This window comes from Taeniopygia guttata, chromosome 17 (assembly GCF_048771995.1).
Source record: "Taeniopygia guttata chromosome 17, bTaeGut7.mat, whole genome shotgun sequence".
In the NCBI taxonomy this organism is placed as follows: Eukaryota; Metazoa; Chordata; class Aves; order Passeriformes; family Estrildidae; genus Taeniopygia; species Taeniopygia guttata.
In genome coordinates this window covers 6324335-6343497 of record NC_133042.1, presented here as the reverse complement: position 1 = coordinate 6343497, position 19163 = coordinate 6324335, and the positions used below count along the sequence as shown (strand labels likewise).

General features: G+C 47.8%; 3 protein-coding genes across 4 annotated transcripts; 2 read left to right on the top strand and 1 right to left on the bottom strand.

Moving 5' to 3' along the window:
- The first annotated feature begins 22 nt into the window (after positions 1-22).
- C17H9orf78 (chromosome 17 C9orf78 homolog) lies at positions 23-5143 on the top strand. Its single transcript, XM_002198539.6, has 9 exons — positions 23-659; positions 1214-1273; positions 1543-1594; positions 1792-1862; positions 2103-2180; positions 2608-2805; positions 3267-3403; positions 4062-4160; positions 4571-5143. The coding sequence occupies exons 1-9, from the start codon at positions 577-579 to the stop codon at positions 4660-4662; spliced, it is 870 nt and encodes a 289-aa protein (XP_002198575.1). The 5' UTR covers positions 23-576; the 3' UTR covers positions 4663-5143.
- A 684-nt stretch (positions 5144-5827) lies between these two features.
- On the top strand, positions 5828-10600 carry LOC100230113 (torsin-1A). Its single transcript, XM_030287028.4, has 5 exons — positions 5828-6139; positions 6268-6533; positions 8137-8312; positions 8423-8550; positions 9248-10600. The coding sequence occupies exons 1-5, from the start codon at positions 5929-5931 to the stop codon at positions 9496-9498; spliced, it is 1032 nt and encodes a 343-aa protein (XP_030142888.4). The 5' UTR covers positions 5828-5928; the 3' UTR covers positions 9499-10600.
- Positions 10601-12134: 1534 nt separating this feature from the next.
- Positions 12135-18462, bottom strand: TOR1B (torsin family 1 member B). 2 transcript variants are annotated; one of them, XM_012578324.5, is made up of 5 exons: positions 18032-18462; positions 16508-16773; positions 15373-15548; positions 14296-14423; positions 12135-14142 (listed from the first exon to the last, which is right to left on the bottom strand). In XM_012578324.5, exons 1-5 carry the CDS (start codon positions 18216-18218, stop codon positions 13865-13867), a joined length of 1035 nt encoding a protein of 344 aa, XP_012433778.3. In that variant the 5' UTR covers positions 18219-18462; the 3' UTR covers positions 12135-13864. The 2 variants fall into 2 exon arrangements, with proteins under 2 accessions (XP_012433778.3, XP_002195220.2); XM_002195184.6 differs by lacking the exon at positions 18032-18462 and adding an exon at positions 16887-17160.
- Positions 18463-19163: the final 701 nt, after the last annotated feature.

Below are 19163 nucleotides of genomic sequence, written 5' to 3'. Positions count from 1 at the left end.
CGGAGGAGGCGGTGGCGGCGCTGACCCCGCGGGGTCCCGGGGCCGGGCCCGAGGGCTCCCCGAGTAGTCGGGGCTCAGCCCCCAGGGTTGGTGCTGGAGGGGCGAACCGCGGCTCGTTTGGCCGGGGACCCAACAGGCGGCTCGGTGCTCGGTCAGCGGGGAGCAGCCGGGTGAAGGGGCCGCGTCCCGCCCCAAGGGCTGGGCTGTAACCCCGGGTGTGGGACCCACGCTCGCTGCCCACGGCGCCTTCTCTCTACGCCGTCCCTGACAGGCACCGGCCACCGGCGGAGGCTGCGATTGCGCGAAAAGGAACGAGCCTCGTGGCTCACACCAGGTCTTCCCAGAAAAGACAGTGCATGGCCCGAGGTGCGGGCGGCACGAGGGCTCCCGGGCCCGTCCGGGAGGGCACGGAGCGCTGCCGGCCCCGCTCGGCGGGACCGCGGCTGCTGCCCGGCCGAGGTGCGGGCAGAGGGGCGGCTCTCCCGGCTTCGCCGCGGGGCCGTGGCGTCATCGCGGCGCGCCGCGGCAGCGGGAGGGAAGCGGCGGTGCGGGAGCCGTGGCACGGCAGCCGGAGCCATGCCGGGCCAGAAATCCTTCCGCCGGCGCAGGGAGGACGAGGAGGAGGAGGAGGAGGACGAGCAGCTCGCCGAGGAGGTCAGGTGGGTCGGGCGCCGGCGGGGAACCCGGCGGGGCCCAGCGGGAAACCCAACCGCGGCCGGCCCGGCAGCGGTCGAGGGGCGGGCCGGGACCCCGGGACTGCTTTAGCCCAGCAGTGCCGTGTCCGGGAGTCACGACATCGTCAGACATCGTGTCGTGTCGTATCGTCACGTACGGCTGTGCTGTGAGCGCTGACGTCACGTATTGCCGTGCCGAACCGCTGTGTTGTGGTGTGACGTCACAGCGTGCGTCACAGCCTGACGTGATCACAGACGTTAGGGATTCCTCTCAGTTTAGGGAGAAACTCTTGCGATTTCAATTCACCATCAATTTTCTTCAGAGCCACTCATGCCTGCATGTATTTTGGCCCGTCCTTCACAAATTGGCTTCTTCCTCAAGACTTTCTTTTTTTCTTATTGCTCAAATGCGTGGGATCGCTTAATTAAATAGAAAATACCTATTTAACTTGAAACCCAAAAAGTGGATGCTGATATGCAGAGGTTTAGGGCAAAGTTGAAGTATCAAGTACTAAGTCAAATGTATTTTTTTTCTTTAGGTTAAAACTAGAGGAAGCCAAAGAAGTTCAGAGCCTCAGAAAGCGGCCCAATGGGGTGAGGTAAGGGATGTGACACTGGGGAGGGGTATGTGTATTTTGTCTAGAGGTGTGATGTGACAGTCAATTTCTCTCTTGTCATCTGCATCCTTCCAGTACAAACCGTTATGTCAGACACTGCTAAAATTATGTTCCTGACAGAGGAGTTGCTATGTTAAAACCTGAGGATGGAAAGGACAGGGAGACTTAGAGAGGGATAAAGCAATGCAGTATTGTTAGTGCTGTGTTTCCTTCTGCTGAATTTTATCTTCTTTCTTGATCTGCCTGACCAGTGCTGTAGCTCTGCTGGTGGGAGAGAAGCTGCAAGAAGAAGCCACACTTGTGGTAAGTGCTGGACAGTTCCATCACCTCAGGGCTCAGATGTGGTGGTGTGAGAACACTGACTGTGTCAGACCAGCCTGGGGCAGGACTGGTGTCACAGCTCAATTCCTGAATGTCTCCCGTGGTTTTATCCAGATTTTGAAGACTAGCTTTAAACTAGAGGGAAGCTTCAGGGGTTTTTATTATGTCTTGTTTTACAGGATGACCCATTTAAGATAAAATCTGGGGGAATGGTGGACATGAAGAAGCTGAAAGAAAGAGGCAAGGACAGGTAAGTACATGTGAGCTCTGAAAATCTCTCCCTGGACTAGTATTTAATGACAACTGGTAATTAATTAACCAGAGGTTGTGTAACTTTGAAGAGTTTCATATAATGCAGTCTGACTAGTTACTTTTGCTCTGACTTGTTAAATTACTTTTAAAAAACTCACCACACACACCTCTCTCAAAAAACCCGAACAGCCAACATAAAAACCCACCAAAACCTGTAAACATTGTGGTTTCCACTTAGGATTAATGAAGAGGAAGATCTGAACTTGGGAACATCCTTCTCAGCAGAAACCAACAGGCGGGATGAAGATGCTGACATGTGAGTCGTGCTGTGTTGTGTCTCTACTGTTGAATCAGGCTGGGTGGCCCCTCACCATTTCTTATGTTGTGGATTCTGAGTAGTCCCAGGAGATCTTCCCAGTTCTCACTGAAATTTTCCCTTGCCCTTTCACTTCCCACCTTGTGGAGTTGAGAAGGCTTTTTCATGGACAAAGCTAGGAGGTGCCAACCAGCCAGCTTGGCACTAAATCCCTATGGGAGCCTTCCCTACTGGCTGTTAAAGACCGTGGAGAACATGATTGTTTCTTGGACAATTAATTCTTGCTACTAATATTAGCTGAGTGCTTTTGGAGAGATGATTCTTTCCTCTCTCCCAGCTGTCAGCACAGGGATGCAGCTGTGCTCCAGCAGTGCAGAACACAGTACAGGAACTGAATTAAATGCCCTGTCCCTTGTGTGCTGTTCAGGATGAAGTACATTGAAACTGAGCTGAAGAAGAGAAAGGGAATTGTGGAGAATGAGGAGCAGAAGGTGAAGCTTAAGAATGCTGAGGACTCCCTGTACGAGCTGCCAGAGAACATCCGTGTCTCCTCTGCCAAGAAGACTGAGGAGATGTTGTCCAACCAGATGCTGAGTGGCATTCCTGAAGTGGACCTGGGAATCGAGTATGTGTTTCACAGATCTGTGGGTGCTGGCCAGGACTGCCAGGATGAGCAGCTGTTGGCTGGCAGAGCAGCACTATGTCTGGATGACACATTCCCAGTTTGGGATGGGATGGGATTGAGCCTTGTTCTGGATTGGTCTGATTGGTCTAGGGGCTGATTGCACCAGCCCCAGGGCTTGGTGCAGCTCCATCCTGTGACTTCTGGGAAAAGGCTCTTCTGTGACCTGAGCCTAGCAGCTTTCTGCAGGACCTCTTTGTGTCCTGCACTGAAGATAGGACCTCCTTCATGATAGGAGCTTCCATTTTGCCTTTGAGACAAAGTGTCTGTTTCTATAGCACTGCCTCCTCTCTCAAAAACTGCATCAGATGCCACAGCAGTGCTATTAGTGTTCTCCATATCCATGCACCTAGCACTTCTGAGCCTGCTACCCCTTCTAACTGAGTATTTTTTTTTGCTTCTAGTGCAAAAATAAAAAACATCATCTCAACTGAAGAGGCCAAGGCCAAGCTGCTGGCAGAGCAGCAGAACAAAAAGAAAGACAGCGAAACTTCCTTTGTTCCCACCAACATGGCTGTTAATTATGTCCAGCACAACAGATGTAAGTAATGAGTGTCCCTCCTGACCCAGTTGGGACAGAGAAATTGGTCCACGTATCAACATGTCAGGATTGCTTTTCCTGGGTTGCTCAGAGAGACCCTTTCTGGCCTGTTTTTTTCCTTTGCCCATCAGCAAGGAGAGGGAAGTATTTCTCATGGCTGGGCTTTCTGAACTCCCAGCTGACACTGCCTCATAAATTTCAAGATGTTTTCTTTAAGCTGTGCCTTGTGTGCTGGAAATGATGGTGTATGATGGAGAGACTCCAGTTTGCAGGCTGCCAGAGCAGACAGGGTGGCCAAACAAACAGACCTTATTGGACAGGAGACAGGAATTAATTTCTGTGTGATGCTCTGATGCTGCAGACATCTAAAGGAAAGGCAGCCTTCTGCTGTGTCCTTCCATGCCTACAGGGGTGATGGGAATCAGGTTGGTGTGTTCTGATGGAAGTGAAGAGTGTTTAGGCCACTTGAAATAGTGCTGTTGAAATTTGCTCTGCCCCATGTTACCTAATTAACCACAGAAGCCAGTTCCAAGAAGGGTGGTTCTGAGTTTCTGTTCTTTCTGATAAAGATGACTTGAAACAAAGGCCATAGAAATTTATCCATCTGGATAAGAGTGCTCCAGATAATATTCCTTACCTGAAGTTTTCTTTCTTGCAGTTTATCATGAGGAGCTGAATGCACCAGTGCGAAGGAACAAGGAGGAGCCAAAGCCCCGTCCGCTGAGAGTGGGGGACACGGAGAGGCCAGAGCCTGAGCGTAAGTTCCAAATCTGAATGGCTGTAAGGAGGCACTGAAACTCTTCAGGAGTCTTGTACAGAGAACAATCCGCTTTCCTCTTCTTCTCTGAGTGCCCTGAGGTAGTGGGAGTGGAGCAATCCAAGTCCAAGAGAGCTGGCTGTTGCAGCTTTAGATCACACCTGAAACTCTGGATGATGTTTGTAGAGAGAGACATGCATCCTCCAGCTCAGGGGTGGAGTGCTGAAGGTCACAACTGAAGTGTTGCCAAAGCTATCTGACAAATGTTTGGTGGAAGTATGGCGGAATAGCAAAAGGTGTAAGGCAATAACTTCACACACTGAGGAACTGTCTAAAGGAGGTGGCAGAGTTCAGGAAATGTGTCCGGTGAAAGGACAGGGATATTAAATTGTCTTCTCTTTCTTTTGAAGGGTCTCCTCCAAATCGCAAACGTCCCCTCAATGAAAAAGCCACGGATGATTATCATTATGAGAAGTTCAAGAAGATGAACAGGCGATACTGATGAATGTGGACTGAAGCCTCAGGAGTTGTTCCTATTTTCCACCAATAAAGGATTTTGTGTCAGTGACCTGCGATGGATGTTGGGAAGAGTCACTACCTTCAGATGCTAAAGTTACCTACGAAGCTCTTCCTGTGTGATCTTGTAGTCAATCAGTTTGCAGGTGATTGTGAACCCTTTGGTTGGTGTAACTTTGTATATAAATATGTTCTTATAAATGAAGTTTTTTAATGGGAAATGAGCTTTCATGATTGGCAATTTTTAGTGGGAAAACAAAGTGGCTTTTATAGATTTTTCTTTTCACCATCTTAATACTAAGAAAAAGAGAGATCCTTTAAAAGCAGCAATGTTGTTTGCTTTGTAAATATAAAGCTCTTGGGAGCCTGTCTTCTTGTCCACATGTCTTCCACAGAAGTGCAATGTGGGTACTTGTAGTGAAGATTTGTAACTTGAAAATAGTAAAAGTGGTTTTTAAGTTATTGTAGCATTTTTTCTTCTGGAATTCATGCTGATGAGTTTTTCCTGGTTTGTGGGTTTTGGTGGCCAGATTGTCCCATCGCTCAAAAGTGACAACTCCAGGGTGGGAAGGGACAACCTCAGATTTTACTTTTTTCCAGAAAAGGGGAAGAATTTCTATGCCAAGCCAGAGGCAAGTTTGCCCCTGAGTTTGTGCAGGTCAGGGAAAGATCCCTTGCACAGGTGGCCTTAAGCTAAGACAGAGGAGATTTGATTTAGATTAGAAACAAACTTTATCACTGTTCGGGTGGTCAGGCTTTGGAATAGGCTACGCAGGGAGGTGGTGGAGCACCATTTCTGGAGGTGTTAGAGAGTCCAGAGGTACCACTGGGTGCTGTGGGTTTTAGTTGGTTTAGGGGTTACAGTGGCAGTACTGGATGGACAGTTGGACATGATGATGTTAAAGCTCTCTTCTAACCATGATGATTCTTTGATTCGTCTATTCTAACACCGGGCGATACGGCCACAGACTGTAATATTGAATAACTGCACTGCTCCAGGCCGCCTTCCGCTCCCGACGGCGCCGGGTGCCCTCCCCAACATGGCGGCGGCACCGCGGCCCCTCAGCGCTGGCCCCGCCCGTTCCCGCCCCAACATGGCGGCCGCCCCTCAGCGCCGGCCCCGCCCGTTCCCGCCCCAACATGGCGGCCGCCCCTCAGCGCCGGCCCCGCCTCTCCCCGCACCCGCGATGGCGGCGGCGGAAGCGGCGCCGAGGGGCGGAAGCGGCGGCCGGGCGGCTGGGCCGGGCGGGCGATGAAGCTGCGGCGGGGCACGCTGCGGGCGGCCCTGGCGTTGGTGCTGCTGCCGCTCCTCACGCCGGCCGGCGCCGTGGAGCCCATCAGTGTGGGACTCGCCATCGCGGGCGCCGCTGCTTCGGCCCTCACCGGCTTCATCTCCTACCCGCGGCTCTACTGCTACTTCAGGGAGTGCTGCCTGCACCGGCACGACCCGCGCGCCGCCGCCGGTGCGGGACCGGGATGGGCTGAGGGGAGGCGGCGGGAGGGCGCCGGGGCGGCGGCGGGAGGCGGGCAGAGCTCCGGGGCCTTCCCGCCGCTGCCGGCCCGCTGACACTGTGATGGTCTCTCCGTGCAGCTCTGCAGGGGAATTTGGACAACAGGCTGTTCGGACAGCACTTGGTGAGCAAGGTGGTTGTAAAAGCCGTGAGGGGCTTCTTGAACAATACCAACGCCAAAAAGCCTCTAGCGCTTTCCTTGCACGGGTGGACTGGAACAGGAAAAAACTTTGTCAGTAAGATCGTCGCCGAAAGCATTTATAAAAAAGGTCTGCAGAGTAAATATGTCCATCAGTTCGTAGCAACTTTACACTTTCCTCACGCTCACAGCATCAATCTCTACAAGGTAAGAACGAGCTGTGCTGCAGTGAGTTACCAATGTGACAGCATGATCAGTACATCAGACCTAGATCTTATTTTGTGCAGTAACACGTATGCTATGCCAAGTGTGCGATCTTCTGTACTGAACTGTGTAGATCCTAACATCCATCAGGATTGCTTTCCTGTGAATGTGAAGGTTTTTGCGCGTGTTTTGAGCCTCTCTTGAGGGAAGAGTGATATGGTTTAATTTTCATTCTGCACTTTGCTTAGAGATGGGACTGACTTAAGGATAAACACGATTTCTAGTTAGGTGACACGCTGGTGGGCATTGCAAAAAAACCCAATAGTTCATGACAACCTGGTGACCCTCAGGTTTGTCAGGCACCATGGCAAGCTCACACTGGCTCTCTGAGGCATCTTTGTCTATTCTGCACTCTGAGCAGTAGTAGTTAGTTTTCTATGGGTCCATTTCCAAGCTTTAAAGCAAAATAACAAAATAATCTGCTGTCAGAAAGGTACAGGTAAATGTACTTGGAATTGTGTCAGTTCTGTGGGCAGGGAGATAGCATGGAGCAGTAGCTCAGATGTGTTTTATGTTTTTTTTGGTTCTGACTTTGTTCACTGCACAGTTTGAATGACTGCTACTGTCTTGTAGTACTGCATGTTGATATTCAGTTTGTATCTGTTAAAATGGCAATATAATGGTCTACAAACCGGATTTCCAAATGGAGGAAATAGACATTTTCTCTTTTACAACTTATTTCCCCCTTCTTTTAACTGAGCCATTTTGAAATAGAATGATGTTTTTCTGCATTTGTTGTGAGATGAATACACTTGGGAAATTTGCTGCCCAAGGCAGTAGGAGGAAGTATTGCTGCTTATCCCGAATACACCTGCAGTTCAGGGACTGAGTAGAATAAATTAAAAAGTGATGAATCACTGAAAATAGAACATTTATTTCTCATTCATCTACCACCACAAGCCTTTTCCTCCCAGTTAATGCATTATAGATCTTGAATGTAATACTCAAGGTGAAAATGCAGTGCTTAAGTGAGAGACTCTTTCAAAGCAATAAAGCCATTATTAGCCTTTCTGGACAACAATGTTTTAAGAAGGACTTGTAATTGTCTTCATTTAACTTCTGATTAATTAAAACACAGAGTTAAATTTTGTTTCTCCTTCTGCCAGTGTCAGCAGGTGCAATTTCTCACTCCTCCTGCCAGGTAGCAAATGTAATATTGGTTATATTAATGTTGTTTAGACCAAAGTGCTGCCAAAAGCCATCATCTGACTTGTCAGAGCTTGGTTTTGTGTGGCTATCCCGTGGTGGGGCCCATTTTTTGTCCTACTGTGCACTTTTATTTTTGCTTTTCATAGGAATGTCTATGAGAATTTATGCTTCTCCCATCCTGTCTCTTGGTGTCTTAAAATTTTTCAGAACCAGCATAAGATTTTGTTGAGGTTTCATTTACAGCTTGTAACCATGTTTTAGTCAAGAAGCCAGAACTATTAAAATGACACCACTGAAACAACTCCTTCAGGACAAGGTTTCATAAACGGAAAGTGCTATTATTTTCTGTCTTTTCAACACAAACTCTTTCAGCATCTTTCACTTTTATGGCACTCAGGACCAGCTGCAGTCGTGGATTCGGGGAAATGTGAGCGTCTGTCCCCGGTCACTCTTCATATTTGATGAAATGGATAAAATGCACGCAGGGCTCATTGACTCAATCAAGCCCTTCCTGGACTACTATGAGCTGCTGGATGGGGTGTCCTACAGACAAGCCATCTTCATCTTCCTCAGGTAAACACTGGCTTCTCAGGGATGCTGTTCTGTATACTCTATGCTTTTACTTCATAACTTCAACTTTTAAAACTACCCCAAGCTGCAATCTCTATTTTCTCTTTACTTAGCAATGCAGGAGCTGAAAAGATAACAGAGGTAGCACTAGATTTCTGGAGAAATGGGAGGACAAGGGAAGATATCCAGCTCACAGATATCCAAAATGCACTCTCTGTGTCTGTCTTCAACAACAAAAATAGTGAGTAAAAGGATTGCTTTTGAGGTGGTAAAAGTTACATAAAAGGGATGGGCTGCATTTTAGCTGCATTATTACAAGCTATGGTTTCTTCTTGACGTGGCCTCCAGTTTTTGGCTTATAAGGAGCAAAAATGCAGTTTTGGGGCCTGCAGTTGGCTCCCAGGATGGGTGAAGGTTCAGGAGCTCTGTGCACCTTGGCCACCAGCCTGTTTGCTGCCTGTTGGACTGTATGTTTTGGGGGAAATGCTTCATAGTCCTCCATAGTGTTTCCTCACACAGGACTTCTGGTGAAAAGGGCTTTTAACATAATTATGCTCTGAATTTAGCATTGGAAGGAAACTCGCTGTACTTCCTAAAAAGTTTAGATACAAGCTCCAAAAAAAAAGGAGTAAGAGAGCTGATAAAAGAGAAAATCTGTCCCTCTAGGTGAGAGAAGGAAAGGTATGATAGCAGCACCTGGAGAGCAAGGCTCAAGCACAGTCAAAATTCATTCATTCAGCCTAAAGGACCACATTTATGTATCTGTCCAAAATTTTATGCACAAAGTAACATGAGATGGTGCTTGTATTGACTTGTGCATTATAGTGCCCTAAAATCCTAGGTGAATTCTTAGCTGTAATCCCACTGCCCCTTGCTCCCATTCAACCCATGGTAGTGTTTAACTAGAGAAATACTAACAAACCTCTTTCCCTTCACAGGTGGATTTTGGCACAGCACCTTGATTGACAGAAACCTCATTGACTACTTCATTCCTTTCCTGCCTCTGGAGTACAAACACGTGAAAATGTGTGTCAGGGTTGAGATTGAGTCGCGTGGCTATGCTGTGGATGAAGACATTGTGAGCAGGATAGCTGACGAGATGACCTACTTCCCCAGAGAGGAGAGAATCTATTCAGATAAAGGATGTAAAACTGTGGATGCAAAGCTGGATTATTATTATGACTTCTAATGCTTTAGTGCTACAACCTGCAAAGAAGCAAATTTAACTTAATCACAAAGTGGCGGACCTGAGACATTTCATTTTTAAGTACTTTTTAAAGAAAGGAACACTATTTTTTAACTGGTATGTAAATAAGCAGCAGTGCCTCTGCATTTTTGTCACCATCACAGCTCCCAAGTGCTTCAGCCTTGTGCTGTGAAGGTAAGTAGGAACTGCTTTGGGAATTCCTGGATCTGGCAGGGCTGAAGACTCTTGAATCATGTGGTGATCATCGGAGCCCTTTGGCAGACTCTTGACAGGTACAGAAGGACTGAGACTATAACCTAATTTTAATTTGATTTTGCTCTGAGCTGGATGATCTCTAGACAATATTGAGAATTTTAATCAAAGTTCCTGTGTCTCTGAAAGCCTTCATTGGTCCTGTGTGGGAATATGCATTAAAATAGAACATGTGTCTTTTTGCCTTCAACAGCTTGGGCCCAGTAAAGATAAGGGGGGATATTGGAATTTAAAAGTCTGGGCTCTTCTATCCAACATCCTACAGTGCCATTTTTCAAAACTGATGTGTAATTTAGTCTCCTATGTGTCAAACCAAGAATAGAAAACTCTTTGTTGTGAATAGTGTTCAGAGAGCAGACTTAATATTGCAAGGGAGTTAAAATCCTTAAATGCCACACTGGTGTGCTTAGTTCCTATTTTAGGTTAGTCTTTATATTGCCCACAGCAGGCTCTCCCAGCAGTGATCTCAGGAGGGGGAACTGTGCTCTGGGAGTGGTGAGTCCGCTTCAGGGAAAGGCTGCAACATCATGGGAAATGTGTACAGATTAAATTTTACACCATGGAAATTGAAAAGAGGTTTCTCTTCATCACTTGCATGCTGAATTCAGGGGTCAGCTTGCAGGGGTTTCCCTTTTTCATCTTCTCACCATACTGTGTGCTTTTGAGGCAGAGATGTAGGCAGATCTAAAGGCATTTGAAAAAAAAAATAACCCATAAACTGTCCACTGAAGTTACTGTGAAGGGTGTCAGACTTGTTTCTGAATGTGAGCACTGTGGAGGCTTTTTGCATTCCAGTTGCTGTTCAAAATAAACTTTTCTCATCAGAAATGTATTTCTTAGCTACCTTCTGGTGTTCTTTGCATTCAGTGGTTTGATACTAATTTTGCACAAATTTACTCCATGTTGAGGAAGAGCACACTGCATTCCTGGCTGTTCCAGCTGTGCTTGAGTGCAGGTATCTCCCTTCTGCAGTTCAAAGGGCAGAGATAGGAGATGTGACTCTGCTATTTGGTGAAAGAAATCAAGCTTGGAGTGGAAACTACACTTCTGGACTGTTTATACTAATTACAGCCATGTGGTTTTTGTAGAGGCAGACTTCTAGATGCATGTGTTCTCAATAAGGATGAACTTGCCCTGTAGAGACCAGTTAAAACCCTGCTGCTTCTCTCCTGCCACTGTGGTACCACCACAGGCTCTGCTTGAAATCACCCATCTTTCCAGTGGCAGCATCTTGGAGTTTTCTCTGCAAGGAGCGGGGGGAAAAAGGGCCAGTGAGGCTCCAACTGTCCTTGTGCTGAAGGTGTGTGACATGCAAATTATCAATCCTACTATTTGTTAGCAAATGCGTGCTTTGAACTCAGGTATTTTTCTGTTTCTTTGACTTCCTGATTATAGCAAATAACTGGCTAATGGGAAAAAACACGTAATGATGATAAGCTTGTACTACAATCTGGTACCAAGAGAATCAGTACAACCACTCTGTCTTGTGGCTCTTCCAGAACTTAGTTCTGCTTTGTGTGCCAGTGCAGCATCACTACAAGTATTTGATATACATTGGTAGCCAGTATTTCTCACAGCCCTGAATGGCCCAGGGTAGATGGAAGCTTTCTCTGAAGAGCAGGAATAATGTAGAAAGGGTGTAGACTGCCTCTGTTTAATATCTCTTTGGTTCTGCAGACCTGGCCAGGAGCAGCTCCATCTGGGTAAAAGACACATGCCTGAAATCACAATCCTTCTGATCCTGTTGTTATTCCTTCCCTGTATGGTTTCAGAGCTAAGGTTCTCATACCTTCTTGCTATGACTGGGTAACTTTGGCCACTATTCTATTTAAGGCTGGATCAGACAACTTAAAGGGAAGTGTCATGGGGGAAAGGTCTTCTGCCCAGAGAAACAGTCCATTGGCCAGGTGAGAGGAGCTGAGCAGTCCCAAGAGTGAATTCTGTTCTTGCCAGAGTCCAGGACAAGCAGCTGCTGCTTTAGTGCAACTTTTTGCAGGGAGTATTCTGGGATCTCACCCTGCTGATATAATCAGAGGCCATGGTTTAAATCCACTGAAATAGGAAGTGCTGCTGTCCTGCCAGCCAGAGGCAGCCTGGCCCCAGAGCCTGGGGTGCCCAGGGAGGGACAAGCAGCTGAACTGTCCCATGAGTGGTGATGTCCAAGTGAACAGCACAGCCTGTGATTCCCAGGCAGCTCCCTGACATCTCCTGGTGCATCCTTGGAGCAAAACACATTCACAACTGACCCTTCAGTGAGGTGTGAGCTGCTGCCAACAGCTGCCCCACACTTAAAAAGGAAGTGTAACAGAAACGTGCAGTGCAGCTTTCTAGTACTTTCCTGTATCCAAAAATGATTAACCAAGAGAGAAGAAGTAATTTAGGATTTATTCCAACTGTGGTACAGTAGTATTTAGTGTTTTGAAATAGCACAAATATTTTCTTTTTGAAGTGAAACTGGATGCAGCATATACAACTATGAATAAATCAGTTAGTAGGGAAAACATCACACTGAAAAGTGACAGTCCAATGTCCCAAGGTTAACGGCTTGCTAGTGTTTGGCTCTGGAGATTGCATCAGTGTGAACAGTTTGCCAAGGTTTGACAAACTCCAGTGGGGTTGTAAAAGGCAATCAACACTTTTAATTTAGAGCTTAACAAGAGCGCTAAACTCTCTGTTGTAATTTGAATTAACATAATTGTAATGAGACCTATAATTAGCATTACCTCTTAAAGGAAGTTTAAGAACAAGTGAGGGAATAGATGATGCAGCACAAAAACAGCCCCATCCCTTGTACCAATTTAAAACCACAGTACAATCAATGAAGTGAAAGGCACTTCTGTCTTGCATTCCAACATTTGATACACAAGTGATGGGAGACTAAGAGTTAAAGCTTGCAACAGCGTTTAAAACCCAGCCTCCCCACTGGGTGAAGGTTAAATGGATCTTTCCCAGCTTCTTAACTCATCACTCACCCTTTCACACAGGCATTCTTTTATAAAACAGACCTAACTAGTGAGGTATAGGCTTGTTGTTGTTGCTTACACTTCAGCATAAAAATACACTATTAAAAATAATTTCTTCCATTCAAATGTCTTCCAAGCAAGACGAGAGTAGCATTATCTACACCTTGACCATAGGAGCAGCAGGACTACTAAAGACCTTACAGACTTCAGGCCCAGGAGCCCACACAGATTAATCTGACAAACTAAAACAGTTGAATTCTCAGGAGAGATTTTCCTGCTTAAGTACAAAAGACTGGCCTAATGTTGTAACAGATCTCTCAGATGGGTCCCTCAGTTTAGAAAGACCTGGAGTCACAAAATTACTTAGCCCCTTTTAACAATTTATTTTTCCCCAAAAAAACATGGGGCAAGCTCTTACTTCCTCTTCCCCTGCCCTCTCTCTCTTATTTAGTAACAGATTTCTAGGAGCTCATGACTTCCCATATTACTGTACTAGGAGATGTAGGATGTGTTCAGCTGAGGCACAGGAAGATTTCTACCATATCCTTACTGCAATGCACCAAGGAGTTCACCCTTACAGACATGATCACAGTTCAGAATACAGCACACATCCCTCCATTTCACTGTGAATATGAACAGGACTGTGTACATGGAACGGAGTATGACTATCTGGCAAAATTCCTCTCTTTGCCTTTGTTCCAATCTAGTTTATGTGGAAAGAGGAATTAAATACTTCATAATCACAGCACTTGGAAGACTAAAGCAGGAGAGGCTGTATCCAGTGCTGTGTGTCACACTAGAAATTCTTTATAGACTAAAAGAAAATTAAAGGGGGCAACACTGGGATACCAGCCAGTTCAGAGATGAACAGGCTGGATGGGACTATGAGTGACCTGATTCAGTGGAAAGTGTCCCTGCCCACGGCAGGGGATGTCACTAGATGATCTCTAAGTCCCAATTCTGTGTTAAGTTAAAAAAAAAACAAAAAACAAACAACCAAACACACAAGCTAGAAAGCCCACACAGCTCACTCTGGTATTTTCACCATACTCCCTGCAACAGTAAAAAAGTGTAAGTGCAAATACACAGATTTCCAAAACCTCTGAAAGTGCTGTTGAGACTCAAAGTGGAAATCAACCCCTGGCTTTCGTATCTCCCATCACAACGTCTTCATGAATATCCAGCTTGGCCTGAACAGTCTTGCAGCCTTTATCAGAGAAGATCCTCTCCTCCTTGGGGAAGTAGGTCATCTCATCAGCCACTTCCTGAACAATCTTCTCATCCACAGCATAGCCACGGGCTGCCATTTCGGCCCTGACACACATCTTCACATGCCGTTGCTCCAGGGGCAGGAAAGGGACAAAGTAGTCAATAAGATTCCTGTCAATGATGCTGCTGTGCCACAGCCCACCTGGATAAATTGGGGGAAAAAAAATAATAAGAAGGAGTTTTTCTAAACTTGATCCTGCATATGACAGGATCCACAAGCCAGGGCAGATTCACAGAGCTGTTTGTCTCAAACACCGAAGAATGAACTTCCCATTTTTGGGGGAAAGTGACTTACTATTCTTGTTATTGAAAACTCCTACAGAGAGCAAGGGCTCCAGGTCTTTCAGCTGAATATCTTCCCTGCGCTTTCCACTTGCCCAGAAGTCGAGAGCTGCTTTGTTAATTAAATCACCACCTGCATTGCTGATCATGAAAGAAAAACATACAGTGGTGAAATACAGACACAAGTGAACCAGAATTTCTTTTGCAGCCAGTTACACATATTGCTAATCTCCTTGATATCAAACAAATAATCAAAAAGAATCCTGTAAGTCAAAATTTAGGTGAAGTCTCCAGTTCTTTAAGTAGCCATCAGTGTTGGGTTGCCCCCAACCAGCAGCCAAGCAGCCACTTGCTCACTCCCTCCTGCCTCAGTGGGATGGAAGGAGAAAATAGGAAGAATAAAAGTCTGAAAACTTGTGGGTCAAGATAAGGATAGTTTAATAGGAGGAGAAAAAGAACCCAAGGAGGACTAAGGAAATCATTCACTACCCCCACATTCAGAACAATGCCCAGGCAAATGCTGAAGAACCATCACCTTAGAGATGAAACCCCACTTTTTTCTCCACTGCTGTTTTTATTGCTGAGTATGGCATGCCACAGTATTAAATATCCTCCTGGGCACTTCAAATCAGCTGTCCCAGCTGTGTCCCTTCTATCCTCCTGCCCACCCCAGCCTAGTGTGGGAAAAGCCTTGAAGCTTTGCAAACATCATCCAGAAACAGGAAAAACATTGGTGTGTTATCAACACTCTCAGAGCCACAAATCCCAAACAGCACCATCCAGCTGCTCTTAAGGGTGCCAGCAAGGTCCAGTACTTGGTACACCCATCCCAAAATGGGAACTCTCTTATGTCCTCTGCTCTGGGCCAGCTTCATGAGATCAGCACGTTGCAGTGGCCATGCACAGCATCAGACCCGCTCCACTACAACCACAGGCACAAGCTCAGACTGCTCCTCGCTGTCTTTGCACAGAGAATCTTCCCTCCAGGGCATTTTTTTTGCTGTTCTATGAATGAGGTCCCCAAGAAGCATCATTCTCACCATTAACAAATATTCAGTATCTCAAAATGACAGAAATTGGTGCCACAGACCTGAGGAAGATGAAGATGGCTTTCCTGTAGGACACCCCATCAACCTCTTCATAATAGTCTAAGAAGGGCTTGATGGCATCAATGACACCTGGATGCATTTTGTCCATCTCATCAAAAATGAAGACAGAGGAGGGACAGGCACTGACATTGCCTCGAATCCAGTTCTGCAGCTGTTCCTGGAACAAGAGGTTGAAAGCCACTGAAAAACAAGGTCTTTACTGGATGTACTGCAAGATTCTTGTGTGTGACAGATTCTGGGGACACACTGTCAAATCTCAGTATCCCACACTCACTCGCTGGTGAACGAAAGAGGAAAAAACCAAGAAAATGGAATCACCCAACACATGCAGACCAATGTTCAGCCAGAGCTAGAGCAGCAACCACCTTGGAAACTAATGCTCCCCCATTTTTTCCTTCTTCAACCCCCATTTTTATGGCTGATCATGACAGCATGTGGTATGGAATATCCTTTTGACCAACGGGGGTCAGCTGTCCAGGCTGTGCCCCCTCCTCATCTCTTGCCCACCCCAGCCAGCTCGATACGAGTGGGAAAAACTAGCAAGCTTTGAAGCTGTGCGAGCACTACTGTAGCAGCCAACGCACCACTGTGTTCTCAACATTATCAACACTGTTTCAGTCATAAATGCAAAACACGGCCCTGCGGGGGCTGTGGAGAAGATTCCTTCCATCCCGGACAGCCGGGATAATGCAGCTAGAACGACAAACTCTCCTTGCAGCGAGCACGGGAATCAGCAGATGGCATCAGTGAGAGGGTAGCGCTAGGAAATGGAAACGATCTCTGCTTTAATTTCTCAGCTTTTTGGTGCCTTTTACTTTATGCAAGAACTTCCCCTTCAATCTCTCCTAAGCATCAACTTTGGAATTGCCAGCTGCACACCTCCAGAAATATGAATCAGAATATTCTGAGTTAGAAGGGACCCACAAGGATCATCGAGTCCAATTTTTAAGTGAATGGCCCATACAGGGATCGAATCCACAACCTTGACATTATCAGCATCATGCTCCGACCAACTGAGCTCATCCCAGTGGGAACCTGCGGGAGATGCGCAGGACACCCCCCACAGGCGTTTAGGGACCGACTGGGGTAACCGGGCCACCTCCTGCCCCTCCTCACCTTGTAGAGCTTGACCTGGTCGTGGTGAGGGAAGTGCAGGGTGGCCAGGAAGAGATGGACGAACTTGCTGCGCAGGCCGGCGGGGTGGACCTGCTCCGCCAGGATCTGGCTGAGGAAGTTCTTGCCGGTGCCGGCCCAGCCGTGCAGCGACAGCATCAGCGGCTTCTTGGGGCTGGGGTTGTTGCTGAAGCCCAGCACCGCCTTCAGCACCACGTCCTTGGCCAGATGCTGCCCGAAGAGCCGGTTGTCCAGCTGCGCCTTCAGCGCTGCGGGGAGAGGGACAGCTCAGCACCGCCGGTCACCGCGCACGGCCCGGGCCGCGCTGCCGGTGACCGGCCGAGCTCGGGGGCAGCGCGGCCGCCCCCCGCCCCCGCCGTACCGCTGGCGTTGAGGCGCTGCCCGGCGCGGGGGCAGCACTCCACGTAGTTGCAGTAGAACCTGGGGTGGGACAAGTAGCCGGTGAGCGCCGAGGCCACGCCGATGGCCAGGCCCACGCTGAGCGGCTCCAGCGCCGCCAGCCCCGGCAGCAGCACCCACAGCAGCGGCACCCACAGCAGCGGCACCGAGCGCGCCATGGCGGCCCCAGCGCGCGCGCCGCGCCCGCCGCGCCTGCGCGCCCGCGCGTCCCGCCTCATGAGGGGCCGCCGCCATCTTTGTGCCGGGCAAAGATGCCGGAGCCCGGCCCGTCACCGGGAAATCAAACTCCAATGGCGGCTTCCTAGTGTTAGCGGGGCAGGCGTTACTTTAGTCAGGCCAAATTGCAGCCTCCGCACAGACACAAAGTTTTTTTCCTTATTTATACCTTTTTAAAAAGCAACGGGATTACTACTCACCGGTTTTGAATTACATAATTTTCTCCCATTACTTACTATTTTACCCTCTAGTACTTATTGATTTCTCGCTTCTTATGTTAATTTTAATTTTTTTGTATCTTTTTCCTCTGGTAGGGACTTTACAACGAGTCTTCGCTAGTTTCCGATAAAATGGTTTCTACAAAGTGTCCTTGTGGCCCATAATTTCTGCATTTCAGGAGTTCACCCTCAACAACACATATTTCTCTCTCAGGCTATTTTCATTGAGGCATATCAGAGTTGGTTTACCAAAAATGTAAAGTTCTGCTATTTTCCCAAGCTGTGTTCCCTGCCTGTGGATTCGTGTCATTGGCAGCACCAGGAAGAGTCTGACCCACCTTCGAAGCATCCCTGCTTTAGGTATTTATACACATGGATGAGGTCTAGCAATGGCTTTTGCCACCCTGATGGTGCCATAAACCAGCACAGCCCATTTCTGCCAGTATAAACCTGGAAATCAGCAAGGAAAATGCTCCGGTATTGCCCAGACAAGCAGGGTACACATCTTGATGGATAAGGAGTATTAAGTTAGTCTGCCTCGTATATAGAGATATAGTTGGTCTCTGCCACCGCTGCGGGTGGTAACCCTTATCTTCAACAACCCCACCAAAGGAAGCTCTCACCAACCTGCGAATGATAACTCCGTGGAGTGCTGCCCTGGCCGCTGCCTTACCTGTGAAGTTCAGAGTGCTGTTCCTGTTGCAGCACTCCTGGAAGCGGCACTTGAGCCAGGAGTCGGAGGACAAGAGATGCCAAGCCATGACAGCGCCTCCCGCAACCACCGAAACGGTGAGAGGGTCAAAAGCCTGCGCCAGAGTGGGCACAAGAACAAAGATTACAGCAGCCTGCAGCAGCTTCATGGTGGGAGCTGCCAGCCAGCCCGGCTCAGCAGGAAAAGAAACCGAAACTGCAGAAAAACTTCCCGGAGCGTGGAGGCTGCGGCTGGAAGCCAAGTCTCCTGTAAGCTGGAGGTGTTAATGAGTTAACAGACTTATCACGCTGCTCCGGGAGAATCGAAAGTGTTGTGAACAGAGCACTGCATAGGCACAGTGAGAGTTTCACTAGAACAATCCCAGCTCTGATGGGAGGAGGACTGGAGCTCTCAGCATTTTAACTAAGGTGCTAATTGGGCTGGTGATTAACGGAGAACACAGAAATGCTTGTTTTGGGCTTAACTGCGTGGGGTTGTGCTTACAACCTTACACAGCCCGAGGATTCCCGTAGGAGTGCCCGGGGCTGTGCAATTCGCAGCACCGACCGTGTCAAAAAGCTGCTGTATAAAACCAAGTCCTCAGAGCAGATTATTTTTTGTCCTGACAACTTCACTATCTCCCCACCACCAAGGAAAAAAAAAAAAAAAAAAAAAAAGGAAAAAGGTTTGTTTTCTCAGCACTTTTTTTAATGGAAAAAAAAAAAAGTGAAATGCACTCCTGAGCAACTCCCATTTTATTTTTAGAATCTCGTTGGAAAAACACTGAGCAGCGTTATTTAGCATTCCAAATACCTGCTGAAGGTTTGATGACTGTCCTGAGAAGGGCGCCCAGCGCTGCCGAGCAGCGGGGCAGTGTCGCTGTTCCCTGGTGGAGCATCCAGCTCCCAGCTGCCATCCAGCCTTGAGGGGGACACAGCTCAGATCCTGGCTCCCCATTCCAAGGCTGAAATGGGTTTCATTCCTGGGTTTGCCCAGCTCTCCTCCAAGCCCCAGGGAGCTAAACAAAGAAGGAGCTGGGTTTCCAGGGCTTTCCAGCTGCTATCTCCACTTGGACACCCAGAGACTGCAGAGAGTCCAGAGGCAAGGACTGGCA